The 17144-nt window shown below is 42.3% G+C and overlaps 1 protein-coding gene across 2 annotated transcripts in view; it reads right to left on the bottom strand.

The window, feature by feature from the left end:
- The window catches only part of FCHO2 (FCH and mu domain containing endocytic adaptor 2), a 227181-nt gene that overhangs the window by 51703 nt on the left and 158334 nt on the right, over window positions 1-17144 (bottom strand). For both annotated transcript variants that reach the window (XM_054033090.1, XM_054033091.1), the window contains exons 13-17: window positions 10089-10267; window positions 9234-9245; window positions 5361-5385; window positions 3770-3812; window positions 1111-1205 (exon numbers count right to left, since the gene is read on the bottom strand). In XM_054033090.1, coding sequence (XP_053889065.1) covers window positions 1111-1205; window positions 3770-3812; window positions 5361-5385; window positions 9234-9245; window positions 10089-10267 — 354 coding nt within the window. The remainder of the gene's footprint in view (window positions 1-1110; window positions 1206-3769; window positions 3813-5360; window positions 5386-9233; window positions 9246-10088; window positions 10268-17144) is intronic.

Here is a 17144-nt window from a genome sequence, read left to right as displayed (position 1 = left end):
AATCCCTATGGGAACAATTAATGCTTGGTGGGAACACAGGCTACTGTTTCTTTAAGGACCCAGAACCAGAAGCCTTGTAGTGCAGGTAGAGCAAGGTTCCCCTCCTTCCCAAAACTCCTCCTGGTTGGTTGGGAGAAAGGGCAGCATATATGCTACCTTCTCTCTAATAACAGGACATACACCATCAGGGGAAGGATGGCTGCCTCCTGACCTGTCCCAGCCCAAGGAGACGGGGATTAAGTAAGGAGGGGCCAGCTGGAAAAGCTGCTTGAAGGCTGCAGTTGGCCTGTATCAGCACAGCCACAACAGAAGGGCTATGGGACTCCTCAACCCAGGAGAGGAAGCCTATTTGAATCAACACAGTCCCAACAAGGACTGCTGTGGGACTCCTGACCTTAGGAGGAGAAGTTTCCTTGAACTGTAGCATGGGCCCTTGGGGGAGGGGCTCTGGGACTCCAGAACCACGGAGAAGAGTTGGACTTGTGGGGTTAACGAAGAGTTTTATACTCTGTAAAAGAGGTAATGAGTCAGACCCCACAGAAGGGTGATATTGTTTCCAGGTCTGGTAGTCAGTCAGTCATTGCAGAGAATACAAGAAACTGGGGGCAGGGTGTCTACGAGGCCACCTCAGACCACAATAGGGTGCTCTGAAGGCAGTGCTCCAGTTACACTGACCTAAAAGAAACAAGGAGGAGAATCCTTTCCTATGAAGAGAGACAAGTGAAGGAGCAGGAAGAGCCCCATACATTATTTGGACTGTAACCCAGGGAAAAAGTAGTGCTTAGGGAACCCAGTAAAAGTAGCTGGATTATAGAGGAAATAGGAAGAGCTGTGCACAGTACTAGCAAAAAATGGACTCTGCCTTCAGATTATTTAGATGCTTAAAGAATGGACACAACTACTTATACTAATCCACATTCTAACACGCTGTATCCTGCTGTACATACAAGTTATATCATATAAATGAGAGATCATATTTCAAAACACTCATTGCAATTCTCTCTAATGCAAATCCCTTCCAATAGTAAAATAACAAAACAAACCCCAAAGAAGATTTTTATAATAAACATTTAGGATTTAAAATATAATTTCTAGTATCAAATATTTTACCTAATGAGGCTGAGGATGTCAATGAAGCTGAAGAAGATGAATCAAGAGAAGTGGCAAAGGGTAGATCCCATGCGAGGAGGTCATTGTTCCCCTTCCTATTGTAACAGTTAAAATTGGAAAATAAATACAAAGCATACATATTTATAACAACAACCGAATTATTGAAGTGACTTGTGTGCTGTAATCAGTCTAATGAGAACCTCCCTGCCACATAAAAATATTCTGTTGGATAAATGTAGGTCAAAGGGCTGGTTCACACACAGACTTTCACCAAAAGAATGAAATGTTTTAAATTTACACTTTTTGTTATTTCGGTGCAAATTTGTGTGTGGGCACTCTTATTTCAGAATAAAAGGGTCCTATTTCCTTTTTCAACAAAATATGTTAATTAAAACTAGGGCTGTCAATTAATGGCACTTAACTCACGCGATTAACTCAAAAAAATTAACTGCGATTAAAAAATTAATTGCGCATAATCACATTGTTAAACAATAGAATACCTATTGACATTTATTAAGTATTTTTGGATGTTTTTCTACATTTTCAAATATATTGAGTTGTATTACAATACAGAATACAAAGTGTACAGTACTCACTTTATATATTTTTTTTACAAATATTTGCACTGTAAAAATGATAAACGAAAAATAGTATTTTTTAATTCACCTCATACAAGTACTGTAGTACAATCTCTATCGTGAAAGTGTAACTTACAAATGTAGGGGTTTTTTTTGTGACATAACTGCACTCAAAAACAAAACAACATAAAACTTTAGAGCCTATAAGTCTATTCAGTCCTACTTCGTGTTCAGCCAATTGCTAAGACAGACAAGTTTGTTTACATTTATGGGTGATACTGCTGACCGCTTCTTATTTACAATGTCACCTGAAAGTAAGAACAGGCGTCCATATGGCACTTTTGTAGCCGGCGTTGCAAGGTATTTATGTGCCAGATATGCTAAACATTCATATGCCCCTTCATGCTTCGGCCACCACTCCAGAGGACATGCTTCCATGCTTTATGATGCTCGTTAAAAAAATAATGCGTTAACTAAATTTGTGATTGAACTCCTTGGGGGAGAACTATATGTCTCTTGTTCTGTTTTACCCCCATTCTGCCATATATTTCATGTTATAGCAGTCTTGGATGATGACCCAGCATATGTTCGTTTTAAGAACACTTTCACAGTGGATTTGACAAAACGCAAAGAAGGTACCAATGTGAGATTTCTAAGGATAGATACAGCTCCCGACCCAAGATTTAAGACTTGGAAGTGCCTTCAAAATCTGAGAGGGACAAGATGTGGACAATGCTTTCAGATGTCTTAAAAGAGCAACACTCCGATGCAGAAACTACAGAACCTGAACCACCAAAAAAGAAAATCAACCTTCTGTTGGTGGAATCTGACTCAGATTATGAAAATGAACGTGCGTCTTTAGCATAAATATGTTGCGTAAATATCTTTAGGGTAAATATCTTGCGATGCCAGCTACAACAGTGCCATGAGAACGCCTGTTCTCACTTTCAGGTGACATTGTAAACAAGACGTGGGCAGCATTATCTCCTGCAAATTGTAACCAAACTTGTTTGTCTGAGTGATTGGCTGAAGTAGGACTGATTTGACTTGCAGGTTCTAAAGTTTTACATTGTTTTATTTTTGAATGCAGTTATTTTTTTGTACATACGTCTACATTTGTAAGTTCAACTTTCATGATAAAGAGATTGCACTACAGTACTTCTATTAGGTGAATTTAAATATACTATTTCTTTTGTTTTTCACAGTGAAAATATTTGTAATAAAAATAAATATAAAGTGAGCACTGTACGCTTATGTATTCTGTGTTGTAATTAAAATCAATATATTTGAAAATGTAGAAAACATATATTTAAATAAATGGTATTCTATTATTGTTTAGCAGTGGGATTAATTGTTTTAATCACTTGACAGCCCTAATTAAAACTGATTTAGTTATTTCAGTAAAACTTGTATGTGAACCAGCCCAAATCTTGATCCTATCAAACTTGCATTCCCTAAAAGTTATGGTAGCTTCTAGATTAATTTAGAATGTTAACCGATTTCTATTATTTTTAATAATTGTAATATAAAATAACATTTTATATTTATAACTAAAATAATTATTTGAGACAATCACAATGAAGAAAATGAACAGGTATGCAGGCATGCCCATGAAGGGAAGAGGATAGGATAAAATTCCCAGTTTTTAAAGAAAGAATTTTGAATAAGTTCTCACCTCTCAGGAATCACTAGCTATCCAGCCTACACTGGATAGCCAAGTCTAGCAACAGGGCTGCCCAGAGGATTCAGGGGGCCTGAGGCAAAGCAGGGGAGCTGTGGCGCTTGTGCTTACCTGGTGGCGGTCTGGGTCTTCGGCGACATTTTGGTGGTGGGGGGTCCTTCAGTTGCTCCACGTCTTCGGCAGCACCGAAGGGCCCCCGCCGCCAAAATGCTGACGAAGACCCGGACCGCCGTCGGGTCAGGGCTCGCGGGGCCCCTGTGGGGCCCAGGACAAATTGCCCCACTTGCCCATCCCTCTGGGCAGCCCTGTCTAGCAATGGATTTCTCAATCCTGTATCAAACCAAAACCCCCACAAAAATGGAATTCAATGTAAAGCCTACATTTTAAATGTGGAACTTACTCATTAGATGGGGCAGAATGCTTTGATTTTGTTAACTCTTCACCTAATTAAAAAAAAACAAACTTTTATGACAAATGAAAGCCATGAAATTTGATTAACAAAATCATTCAGCTTCATGATAAAAAACAATCTGGAATGATAATAGCTGCAATGAAAATAATTCAGAAGGAAATGGAAAGGATGAAATTAGTGTTATTTATGTGATGTTATGAGTCAGCTGCTTCTAAAATACTTCCTAAAATATGCTTAACATACAAAAATGAAGGATGATTTTTGTTAGAAAGTCTTGGTCCTTTGAAAGTATATCTTTATGGGACATAACATAGGTCAACTTCACTCTTTTGCAGTTTTAAGTCCCTACTGCAGCAGAAAAACCATTCATTTTTAGCAGATGTTACTGGTCATCTAAGTTTTCCAGGAAAAGCGGATTAAAGTGTGAACATGAAACACTTAAAAACAAACATTTTAATTCTTTAGCATCTAGAATACTAACAAGATAATACTAGTAAAAGGCTAGTTGCTATTTCCTGAAGCAAATACTACTCTTCCCCAAAATAAGGGCCATGTAATTTGCATTTTCTTTCAAAAGCTAATACTAATGAGCTATCATTGAACAGTATTATCATGCAGCATTTCAAATTTATTTTCTGACTACTTCACATCATGGCCGCCTTTGAGGTAATTTACACTGTGTACGTGTCAGGGGAGGAACTGAACTCAAAATGCATGGGAGTCCGCTTTCACATCTTTATTAAACAGCACTCTAAAGCACAACTCCTTTCTGAGGGACTGTAATCACCGCTATCATGGCTTCACCAGCCTTTCCTCCATTGACTGGGATTCTCCATTTTAAGAGTGAATTCCCACTGCTCCAGCCAGAATCCAGCAAGGGGACAGCAGCTGACACTCTTCCACTGCTGCTCAGTAGGTGCTTGGCCTGGTCTGCCTCCTCACTCACCAGGACTCCATCCTCTAAGTCCCTGCTCCTGCTGAGACTCAACAGTGTGGCTGGGAGCACACTTTTTGATCACGGGACTGGGACAAACTGCTGTTTTTTATGCAGAGGGAGAACAAAACATCTGATGAAGGAGAAAGTTTGACAGCGGAATAAGAGGAGTTTTTGGTTTGGGGATTTGGGACATGAGCTAGAGTACTCAGTACACAGGACTGACAATAGAATGTTTTCAATGAGGGCCCCTTCGCTCTGGAACTTATTTCCCATCATTGATCACAAACAGCATGAATCTATTAAACCTTGCAGGATGCTAGGACTTTTGGGGAGAGCTAGGAAGGCAGATGCATTAAGATCTTTGGGTGGACCGCATTCACTGCTTTGAAACACTGGCAGGTAATGTTCATTTAACATTTTTCTTCAAGTTTTAATACATCTGTGGGGTGGTTATTTTTTGTAAATTTATTTTTTATTATTAATTGTTATGGCAACAAGAGCTGAGGACAGGCATCTTTCTTGTATTTAAAATACAAAAATAAAAATTGATGATAATCAGGAAATTAAATTTTCCATGCTAAATATAAAGATTTTGATAAGAAAAATATAAAGTATACCCCAATAGTTAAAGTTTGCACTTACTAGGTGAATTCCTGTTCATTTGAGCCTAAAATAGAAATGAAAAATAATACAAATAAACATTTTTTATTAACCATCTACTAAAGAACTAAATGGCACAGTATTATTTAGCATATACCCTCTCCCATTCATCGTTTTATTTTCAATGCTGGGGAGACAGTGTAAAGCTCGGGGAGGGCACAGAACATGAGCAGGCTACAAGTGAGTGTAAAGCAGGCAGGAGAGGAGAACAGAGGAACAGGGAGCACTGGCAGAAGGCAAGGTGGCAGGAAAGGCTATTTGGAGTTTGAAGGTGGGAGTCGAAGCAGGGAAATTAAGATGGAGGCTTGTGGAAAAAGAGCAAGCTGAGTTGGCAGCATGTCAGCAGTTGGCAGTTGAGGGAGAGATGGGGGTGAGTGGAAAACAGTCTAAGAGCAACTGCTCTTGGAAAGCTAGGCTTTGCAGCACTCCATGAATACAGCAAAAGTCAGCTAGCTGACACTACAGCAGTTCTGGAGCACCTTCAAAAGGTAAGTCTACATGTATGGCTGCATGTAGAGCACACACACTGCTCACCCAGACAGTACGGGTATAAACAGCAGTGGTAGAGGGTGAGGTCTGGCTTGGGTGAATAGAGTTGAGAAAGTGCCCTGCATGTCTGAACCCCTTCAGTATATACCCTACATGGTTCTCTATTCACCAAAGAAGTGCCTCCCACTATTTTTAGTAGTGTAGCGTCCTGCTACCAGAGCCTTGTACTGCCACGTGTAGCTACATGTGTAGTGCCTGTACTTTACAATGCCATAAGTGTAAACACAGATATACTGTGTATTGGAACCAAGGGGATATGGAACACATATAAACATGTTCTTAGGTATAGAAAGCTAAAAAGAAATAGTATTGAAATAATGTATTTTTTAAAGTATACAGAATGATAGAAATGTAGAGCTTGAGAAGCTATCAAATCCAGCCCCCTGTACTGGGGCAGGACCAAGTAAACCTAGATCATCCCTGATAGGTGTTTGTCCAACCTGTTCTTAAAAATCTCCAAAATGGGGATTCTAAAGCCTTACCTGGAAGCCTATTCCACAGTTTAGCTACCCTTATAGTTAGACAGTTTATACCCTAATATCTAAATCTCCCTTGCTGCAGATTGAGCCCATTACTTCTTGTCCTATCTTCAGCGGACATGGACAACAATTTTATATATTTGAAGCCCTTGATATATTTGAAAACCGTTAATCAGGTCCCCCTCAGTCATCTTTTTTCAAGACTAAACATGCCAAGTTTTTTTAACCTTTCCTCAGAGGTGAGGCTTTCTAAACTTATCATTTTTGCTGCTCTCCTCAAGACTCTCTCCAATTTGTCCACATCTTTCCTAAAGTGTGGTGCACAGAAATGGACACAGTACTCCAGATGAGGCCACACCAGTGCAAAGTAAAGTAGGACAATTACCTCCCTTGTCTTACATACAATACACCTGATACTACACCCCAGAATGAAATTAGCCTTTTTTTGCAACTGCATCACGTCGTTGACTCATATTCAATTTGTGATCCATTATAATTAAGGCTACATTTTAGTCACGGGTATTTTTAGTAAAAGTCACGGACAGGTCACAGGCAGTAAACAAAAATTCATGGCCCGTGACCTGTCCACGACTTTTACTAAAAATACCTGTGAATAAAACTTGGGGGAGGGCCTGGGGGCCCCGCGGGTTCTGGAAGAGGGTGGCCTGAGTCCCCCGCTGGGGGAGGGGACGGCACGCAGCCAGGGACCCCCACTGGTGCTAGGGGGGTTGGCGGGGCTGGCAGGCTCCCTGCCTGACTCTGCACCTCCTCCCCAGCAGCAGCAGAGATTGGGTGTGGGACGGGGTTGGGACACGGGATGGGGTGAGGTGGGCTCTGGTCAGCGCTTATCTCGGGGGCTCCCCGGAACTGGCAACTTCCCCCTCGCTCAGCTGCTAGGCGGAGCCGTGGCCAGGCAGCTCAGCACACTGCTTCCACCTGCAGCTCCCATTGGCTGCAGTTCCCAGCCAATGGGCGCTGTGAAGCCAGTGCTCTGGGCAGAGGCAGCCCACAGTGGCCACGCCTCCGCCTAGCAGTTGACTGAGGGGGATGTGGCCGCTTCTGGGGAACCCCCCAGGTAAGCGCCACCCAAAGCCCACCTCACCCCATCCCATGCCCCAACCCTCTGCCCCCTCCCATACCCAAACTCTGCTGCTGGAGGGGAAGGGGGTTTGGTGGCCTGAGACTGCCCCAGCAGGGGCCGGTGCGCCTGGCGCAGGGGCTGCCTGAGCTGCCTCCAAGCCAGGTGCACTGGCTGCTGCAGAAGTCACTGAGGGTCACGGAATCTGTGACCTCTGACGCAAACTTGCAGCCTTAACTATAAGCCCCAGATCTTTGCCAAAAATATTACCACCTAGCTAGTTATCCCCCATTTTGTAGTAGTGCATTTGATTTTTCCTTTCCAAGTGAAGTACTTTGCACTTATCTTTACTGAATTTCATCTTGTTGAATTCAGATCAATTCTCCAATCTGTCAAGGTAATTTTGAATTCTAATTCTGTCCTCCAAAGTGCATGCAAACCCTCTCCCAGCTTGGTGTCATTAACACATTTTATAAGCACACTCTACTCCATTATCTAAGTCATTAATGAAAATATTGAATAATACAGGACCCAGGACTGACCCGTGCAAGACCCCACTAGATATGCCCTTCCAGTTTGACAGCTAACCATTGATAACTACTCTTTGAGTATAGTATTTCAACTGGTTGTGCATCAGCCTTATAGTAAATTCATCTTGACTATATTTCCCTAGTTTTCTTATGAGAATGTATTGTGGGATTGTGTCAAAAGTCTTATCAAAATCAAGATATATTACATCTATTGCTTCCCCCCATCCACTACGCCAGTAAAATTGTCAAAGAAAGAAAATTAGGTTGGATTGGCATGATTTGTTCTTGATAAATCCATTCTGGCTAGTCCTTATAATCCTATTATCCTTTAGGCACTTAAACTGATTGTTTAATAATTTGATCCAGTATCTTTCCAGGTATCAAATTTAGGTTGACTGGCCTATGATTCCCTGGGTCCTCTTTATTCCCCTTTTTAAAGGCAGGTAACTATAAATTGCCCTTCTCCAGTCCTCTGGGACCTCAACTATTCTGCATGAGTTCCAAAAGATAATTGCTAATAGTTCTGAGATTGCTTTAGCTAGTTCCTTAAGTGCAATTTCATTGTATTTACTGCAAGTCTACTGATACTTGAATCAAAATGGGCTTGGGGAGGCTAGCCCCTGGTCCGGCCTGCCCCTTCTGCCCAACACCCTGCACTCCCATAGAAGCCCAGAGGGCCCTCCACCAGCGCCCTGGGTGGGCAACGCAGTTGCTGGAGCGCCAGGCAGGTGACACGGCCCACCCCCATCTCCCTCAACCGTGGAGTGCCAGGCGCTGTGCCCTGGAGTGCCAGCTGGGCGGTGCACCTCCCCCAGCCTCAGAACGCCAGGTGGGCAGACGGTGCAGACCCCCCCCAAACTCCCATTAGCTGGCCCCCAATTAGCCCCAGGGCAGGGAGAAGAGTCCCCCCTCCCCCAGCATAGTGCTGGGAAGCAGGAAGGGACCTGGGGGTGGAGCATGGGTGGGGCCACGCAAGACTGTTTGGGGAGGCTCAGCCTTCCCCTGCCTTTGATACCTGCCACCCATGCTTATTTTACAGCATGGATTAATAAACTGAGTTTCACAAGATCACCCAGCCAGCATTTGACAGATCCAGGAAGAGAACCCAGACCAAGAGTCAGTCTTGTGCTTTAACCATTAGAACTTGCTTCCTCCCTTAAACAAGAATTATTTCGTTTTTATATTTAAAAATGGGAAAAAAAAAAGATTTTGTACTTACAGGACTGTGTCTCTAGTATCAGCATGCAGAAGAAAAAGGGGAAAACATGATTAATATACCTATATAATAAGACTCCAGGACTGACATTCTGCCTTTGTGTCACTCTGAAGCCTAGAGTGTCTATTGAGTCAGCATGAAGTGATGGAAACAGTTAGAAGCAGGTTGACTGCTCTTTTTGGTTAAAATATCACCAGGTTCAATCATCACTGGGATTTGTGGTTTTTTACAATCCAGTTTTTAAGTTCTTAGCCATTTTTAGGTTCCCGCCCCCATGTTATGAATGGCATAGGTATGCCAGCACAGACTTTCACCTAGTTTTTTAAAAATAAGATTGTACGTCAAATATTTGCTTTAATGTACACGCCTTTTTATTCTAACCTTCATTTTGCGCTGATATCACTTATAAGGTTCAACCGCAATGTTAATCCTAAATACAAAAGGATCACTAACTATCATCCTAAGGAATAAAACACAGCAAGCTGCAATGTAATTTAATAGATACCCTTCATCTATCTTAGGGTTTTCTATAGTACTCATCCCCTTAGCTTCGAAGCACTTATGATCCAATACAAATCTCATCCATCTGTTAAAAATAATCCCCAGCACATTGCAATTTAAACCCAAAACATGGATCTCAGAATAGAGAGGTTATATTTGCAGGGGGCTTGGGGAGAAGATAATAGTCACTATTTTCCTTTCATTTGTAAAGGTTGTCCCCTGGAGCACATCTCACACCTGGAATTAACATCAATCCCAGAAACAAAGAGTAACGTTAATAGTTAATGTGAAACAAAATGTAAGGAACATATTAACTTGCTTATCTGCTAAATGTAATATATGGAACAAATTACTTACAGATATTGCTGGAGAAAGAGTGATGTTCCCTATAGATACTTTTAATTCATCCAATGAAGCCATAGTGTAGTGAGAGCTATTATTTGGCTGTACAGGTTTGATTTCTACATGGAACCTCCTCGGTTCATCATCTTCAGAGTCAGAATCGCTGGATGAGTAGAAATGGTTCTCTTTGGTATGTTTTTTCTCAGTTAAGGTAACTGATATTTTAGTGTCACCTATATAATAAATAAATCAGTTTCTCATACACTCCTCAACATATACATCTGCAGCAAGTAAACACTATTCATGCATAAAACTAACAGTTAAAAAAGTGTCTGACAATAGCTACTTGAAAACACCATCCACAGTTTGCCAACACTCAGACTTTAAACTTTGATGCTTTCACCCTAAGCATCTAACAAATGCAGAAGGTATGTTAATGCAACTTTATTGTTACAAATTTAAAATCACAAATGACCAGAATGGAAAAATTTAGGCTCTACAGTAGTATTAATTTGTCTGCAGTGCAGGTTGGAGCATAAAATGGAGTTAAGACTTCTGAGTTCTATTCCCAGCTCTGCTACCAACTCACACTGATTACAGGCAAGTTACCAAACCTCTGAATCATTTCTGCCCCTCTGTAAATAAGTTATTTAATAATACAGTAACTGGAATTCAAGATATATCTATTCCACTTTGGTGTGTATGTACTTCATGCACTTGAGATTGGAGTCTTTTGTCTAGCAATGTCCACTGGATCTGTACATGTGCTCTGAGAGTGCTCATGCTCCTGTCCTGAGGGAATAAAAGGTGACAAGGAACCAACTGTCCCTCAATTTCTCCTCCACTGCAGAATCCAACTGTAGGACTCCAAAGAAGAGTGCATTGAGGAATATGTGGACATCATCTCAAAGGATCCTTGTTAGTGTACAGGTGTCATCAGGGCTGTCGCTTCTCCCCAGCTCCAAAGCATGCGCTGTCATGCCCAGTCTCAGGACTGGTCTACACTGGTGGGGGTGGGGGGGGAGAGAATTGATCTAAGTTATTCAACTTCAGCTACATTACTTTGATCTACTTACCGTGATAAGTCGACGGCTGACGCTCTGCCGTCGACTCCGCCTGTGCCTCTTGCCCTGGTGAAGTACTGGAGTCGAGGGGAGAGTGCTCAGCTGTCAACTTATCGCCTCTAGACTAGACACAATAAATCAACCCACGCTGGATCAATCGCAGCCCGTCGATCCAGTGGGTAATATAGAAAAGACCTCAGTCAAAAAGGTTTATTGTCATAACAGAGGGACTTAACTCTAGCCTTGACCCCAGGCTTCAGGGCCATCCCTCCCAGGACTTTTTGACACTCCAGCTCCTGGCAGCCTCCCAGCATCAGGGCTGCTTCCCTGAGCCCCTAGCCCTTGCTCCAGGGACCCATCACAGGAGCTAGCTCCACTCCAGTGTAGCTTTTCTTCCCCAACGCTTAGCCTATCTCAGTCCTTCCTGCCCAGCTGCCTACTCACAGCCCTTTATAGGCTCAGGTGTAGCCCAGCCCTCTATAATTGGCTGGATTGGACTCACCTGCTCTGGTACAGGAGTGCTGGGCTTAATCTAGCCACAGGGACTAGTTACCCTGTGACAACAGGTAAATAACTTTTCTTTCTTCAAGTGCTGGTCCACATACATATTCCACTCTTGGTGACTCCCAAGCAGTGAATTAACTAAGGTGGTGGGTGCTCTGAGTCTTCACAATAGACTGCAAAACAACTCTGCCAAAGTAAGCGTCTGCTTTAGATGCTTCCACTAAAGCATAATGTCTAGTAAAGGTATGCATAAGAGCCCTAGGTGGCAGCTTTACAGAGATCCGTTATGGGAATGCTTCTCAACAAAGCAGCTGAGGCTGACTGCAACCTACCAGAATGGGCTATAATACTGTCTGGTGGATCTAATTTAGCTAGGTCATATCAGAGCCTAATACACCCTGAAACCCATTTAAATAATCTTTGGAAGGACACAGGGTGGCCTTTCATCCTCTCGTCAAAGAATAGCAGCAGCCTAGGAGAGGACCTAAAAGGTTTCACTCACTGAAGTTAAAAGGCTAGGGTCCTGTGCTCGTGAAGGGTATGTGGCGTAGCTTCACCATGATTAGCATGGGGCTCAGGAAAAAAAATGTAGGTAGATGTATGACCTGATTTATATGGAAATCTAACACTTTTTTTGGTAGGAATTTAGGCTGTGTCCTAAGGAATACCTTGACACAGTGGAAAATAGTATGGGTGTGTGTGTGTGTGTGTGTGTGTGTGTGTGTGCACGCGCGCGCCATTGTAAGAGCCCCCATCTCCTCCACCTTCCTAGCAAATGTGACTGCCACAAAGAGGGAGGTCTTCGTAGACAGGTGTAAGAGAGAACATCCCATGGGTACAAGACTCTCAAATTACTGAACATTTCGTACATATCTTTGTTGGGAAGAGTAACTCTTCCAGTTAATAACACTGGAACCTTCCAAGAATACATGACAGACACCAGCTATTGCTGCCCCATATATGCAAATATACATTGTTAGACAACCGCTGCTCAGTTCCTCCTCTCTGCTCATGGCTTTTCATGGAGCTCCCAGTGTCTGCAGTACTATCTCCCGAGTGAATTGAGGAATTAGGATGTGTGTTAGGGTAGTTACATAGTTGCCCATTAGCACCCAATCCCCCCATTTTTGGCAGGCTTTGGGTAATCTGAGGGGAAATTTTAATTCTTCATTTCCTTGTATTTATTTCCCACTGGAATCTTCCTGGTACCACGGCTTTAGGATGTCACATCCAAAGGACCCTATATTTAAATACTGTCCCTCTTGCAACATGGCAATTCCAGTTAACAATGGACACATGAGGTGTCTTTTTGTCTGGTGGGGAATCCCCCATTCTCCATAAACACATTATGTGCGAGTCCTTTTCAAAAAGGAGTTGGGAAACCAGGCTTAAAAGGTTTCTTTTTGACCACTCCCATGCAAGCTGTCTGAAACAGAGATTCATCTGATATCCCTGTACATCTGCCTGTTGTGTTGAGAAGCACCCCTATGAGCTCAGCCCCAGTTAGCTCCAGGACTCTACCAGCTAAGCCTTTGATTTCCAGAGATACTGGTAGGATTATCCGTTATGACCGCTGAGGGAAGGGAACATCGTTCTTCCTCTAAGAGCAGAAGCTAGTCTCCTCAAAAGACCTCCGTAAAGAAGAGTTCAAAAGAGTCCTTTAATTCCAATCCAAGGAGATTCTATAGCCCAAGTTGGGCTCATGGTACTATAGTTTAGTACCACCCACTGATCCTACCTTGTCAATGATCAATAGAAAGACTGCAACCGCTGAGGTGTCTGCACCACCACATGTATTTGGCACTGGTTGCTACCTCTCCTTCATTGCCAACAACAGTATTGGTACCAAGCAAGTTGTTACAGATTACTTCAACTCTGGCTAGTCCTATGGGCTATAGTTTAGCCCCAATTTTAACAGCCCCATCTACTCAGTAACAATGAGATATACAGTACCAAAGGACCTCCAGGTTACAGAGGAAACTAAGTCCTCCCTTGCTATTGGTAGGGCTTCACATTCTACCAGCATGAGGGCCCACTGCTTCAGTGGTACCGACCTCCTCTTTGGTACTGAATGCTGCTGTGGGGTTACAATCTATAATCCCTGCCTCTGCAGCCCCTCCTTTGGCACTGAAATTTTCTTATTCCTCTTCTAACTCCCAACAAAGTGGGGAAAGATCTCCCACCTACTTCCCTAGAGCCTCTTCTTCCAAGTTTTATGGGTCAGAGAGGAAGTCTAAGGTCTCCTAAAGATCTAAGCAGCAGAGGCTATGAGGGTGACCATGTGCTCTGGTACCCCCTCTTTGGGCCCCTACTCCTTTTCCTTATAATATTCCTTCACGGCCATATTGGAGCCCCAGATGTCCATATCAAGAGCATACCCTGAATGCATCACCTCACAGAGAGAAGCACAGGAGGCAGAAAACAGTGCAGCTTCATGCAGCTCAAGATACCTAGCTTCTAGATGAACTGCCTGTAGGCATGTGGCATTTCTCCAAAAAGGGCCATATTTTTGGAGTTTAATGTACCTATCCCTACACACACCCACAACAAATATAATTTGAAAGTTTATTTTATGTACATTTAGATGAGGTCTGATGGGGAGCTGTCAAGTGGTGCTGTAAGCCTGCAGGCGAGGTGAAACAATGGTACCCAAAATGGGAAAGTGTCATTTTTTGCACAGTTCCAGAAACTCAGCAACATGACTATAACTATAGTTTTTACTGTTCAAGTTAAATACTACATTAAGGTGTTGAAATTATTGGCCAAAGCTACCAAATGACAACATATTTTTTTTTATTTGTTTTGGCATGGGGATGTATTCCCCCCCCGAAATGAAGAAGCTGTTTAGAATGTGACAAAAATGGTGATCGTCAACATTTTGCAATATATTCTTAATTGTCAGTTTCTCACAAGTGATTATAATAGTTTTATATATTTTCAATTTAAAAGTGCTGACCAGATCAGTCTCACACTGAAGACTGTGCACCAGTAGTAGTAGATTACACAATAGTTTGTACTGCATAGTGGGTAGATATAAATGTATGTGAATTCCTAATGTAATGCCTCTCCATTTGTAAGCTTCTGTACATACAGTGTGGCATCTAGTCTGCCAGGTAGAAGGTTTTAATTTGTAATTGCCTATCCATGCAGTACTAGCCTTTGAAACATTCTACAAACCAGCTTTTTAATTCAGAGACTCTTATGTGCAAGTCAGTATTAGTGTTAGAAATAACAATACAGAGCTTCCTACTGGGCTTCAAACAAATGGCTCATTAAACAAAAATGGCAATTGTAATACTATCATATAGATCTAATTTATATCTAATTTAGCACAAGTCTGTATACTTGTAGAAGATGAAAAATGGTGGTAGTTATGCTAGTAATATACTTTGGGAATTTTACCTCTACAGGGAAGTTACAGTATAAAACGACATGGAGGACATCAGCCCCCTTACATCAAAGAGAAAAAGACTCTCCACAAACAAGAAATGTATTGTCAAGAAAGTCAAAGGAATGAAAAACTGTCAAAAGCCACCAGTGCTGGACAGAATTCTGTGATGCAGGTAGCAGAAGTTAGGAGAGATGAACTGTCTTTGCAGCTACTGGATGAGTTTTCTAGTTTAGATGATGTGCCACCAATACAGTAACTCCTCACTTAACGTTGTAGTTAGGTTCCTGAAAAATGCAACTTTAAGCGAAACAATGTTAAGCGAATCCAATTTCCCCATAAGAATTAATGTAAATGAGGGGTTAGGTTCCAGAGAAATTTCTTTCACCAGACAAAAGACTGCAGCTGCTGCCAGCAAGCTCCCTCCATCCTCAGCCTTGTCGTGTGTCCCCCCGCTCTATGGAAGATGGGGTAAGCGGGGTGCAGGAGCAGGGGGGAGGGGAACACCCTGACATTAGCCTACCTCTTCCTCCCCCCGCCCCCTACAGCAAGCAGGAGTCTCAGGGAGCAGCTCTAAGGCAGAGGGCAGGAACAGCACATGGCAGTGGGGGGAGGGACAGCTGAACTGCGGGCAATTGATGGCCTGCTTGGCAGCTGCTGCACAGGGAACTTAGGGGAGTGGGAAGCTGATAGGGGGGCTGCCAGTCCACTCTGGTTCAAAGCCCCCACCAGCTAGCTGCAATGGGCTGCTCTTCTTGCAAGCAGTGGACAAAGCAGGCGGCTGCCAAACGACGTTAGAAGGGAGCATTGCACAACTTTAAACAAGCATGTTCCCTAATTGATCAGCAACGTAACAACGAAACAATGTTAACCGGACGACTTTAAATGAGGAGTTACTGTACTCTGTCACAGAGGTTTCTTTCAGAAATACACAAGCAAGTTGAACTTGATATGTCAGAGTTGTACTGAACCCAGGAAAGAAAACAGACTCTGAAACTCATCAGAAAGCATCACGTTAACCTGCTTCTATAGCCACGAGAGCAAGCACATCCTCCAGCAATTAGTCCTGTTGCATTGTTTGGTTGGGAAAAAAAAACACCACACAAGAAAGACAAGAAATGTAATAAAAACAAAAACGTATGAGATAACCAACCTAAGGGAGGCAAGCACTTCAAAGAGGAGATGATGACATGCTGCTCAAAAGATCTGTGGAAGGCTTGATTGCTAATGCTGCACTTTTTGAGTTAACATGCCTTTCTTTCTACTTCAGTAAAACAAATCTTAAGGCAAAACCATCTAGTTATAGGTTAACAATACAGTCACTTTATGACATTGCATCTTATCAGCTGATTGGAGAAAGAGAATGATCTTATGTACAACAAGGCGGCTTTTCTTTTGTCCAACCAGCTATAAAAATATAAAGCCTACTTCCCTCAGACCTAGAAACTTCAAGCTATTCCAGTAGCAAATTACAGGCAAAATTAGAAGATCACTATGGTTTTGTCATTTCATTCCATGCACAGCATGGACAAGGCACATCTATCAAAGCTGAAACTAATCTGAAGCCAGGAACTTAAGTCATCCAAATGTTTTGTAGATGTTCTTCTGGTGAGTGAGCCTAATGAACAGCTTTCAAATGAACAATTGGTTTTGTATAACGCCACTTCAATCCTTTGGTCTGAAATACCCAAAATGAAAGCCTTAGAGTATTAGCCAAAGCTACATGATTGTCGTTTACAGATGTGAGCTACTTGTGCCCCATCTGATGCAGGAGTTTGTCTTTTGGTTGATGGATAAAGAGGCATATAATTCACCCTGCAAAGAGTATCATCTTTTAGAAGACATTCAAAGAAGGTGCTTCTCAATTGTGGGGTGCATACTATTTAACAGTCCCAAAATTATCATACTATGGCAAGTAAGCCTTACTGCACAGCTATACCACGAGTTTGGATCTTGTAATGAAACTGACATACTACATCTTCATAGATTATGCATCCATTATGATGAGATGAGGCAGTTCATCACTAGTGCTGCAAAAAATGAAGTCGAAAGACTGCAGGGAGGTGTTCATTCCAAATGGAATTGTACCACTTCGTACTAGTGGAAATCTCATCC

The sequence above is a fragment of the Malaclemys terrapin genome, chromosome 6 (assembly GCF_027887155.1).
Source record: "Malaclemys terrapin pileata isolate rMalTer1 chromosome 6, rMalTer1.hap1, whole genome shotgun sequence".
Lineage (NCBI taxonomy): Eukaryota > Metazoa > Chordata > Testudines > Emydidae > Malaclemys > Malaclemys terrapin.
The sequence above is the reverse complement of the archived record's forward strand: the minus strand, read 5'-3'. Positions and strand labels throughout refer to the sequence as shown.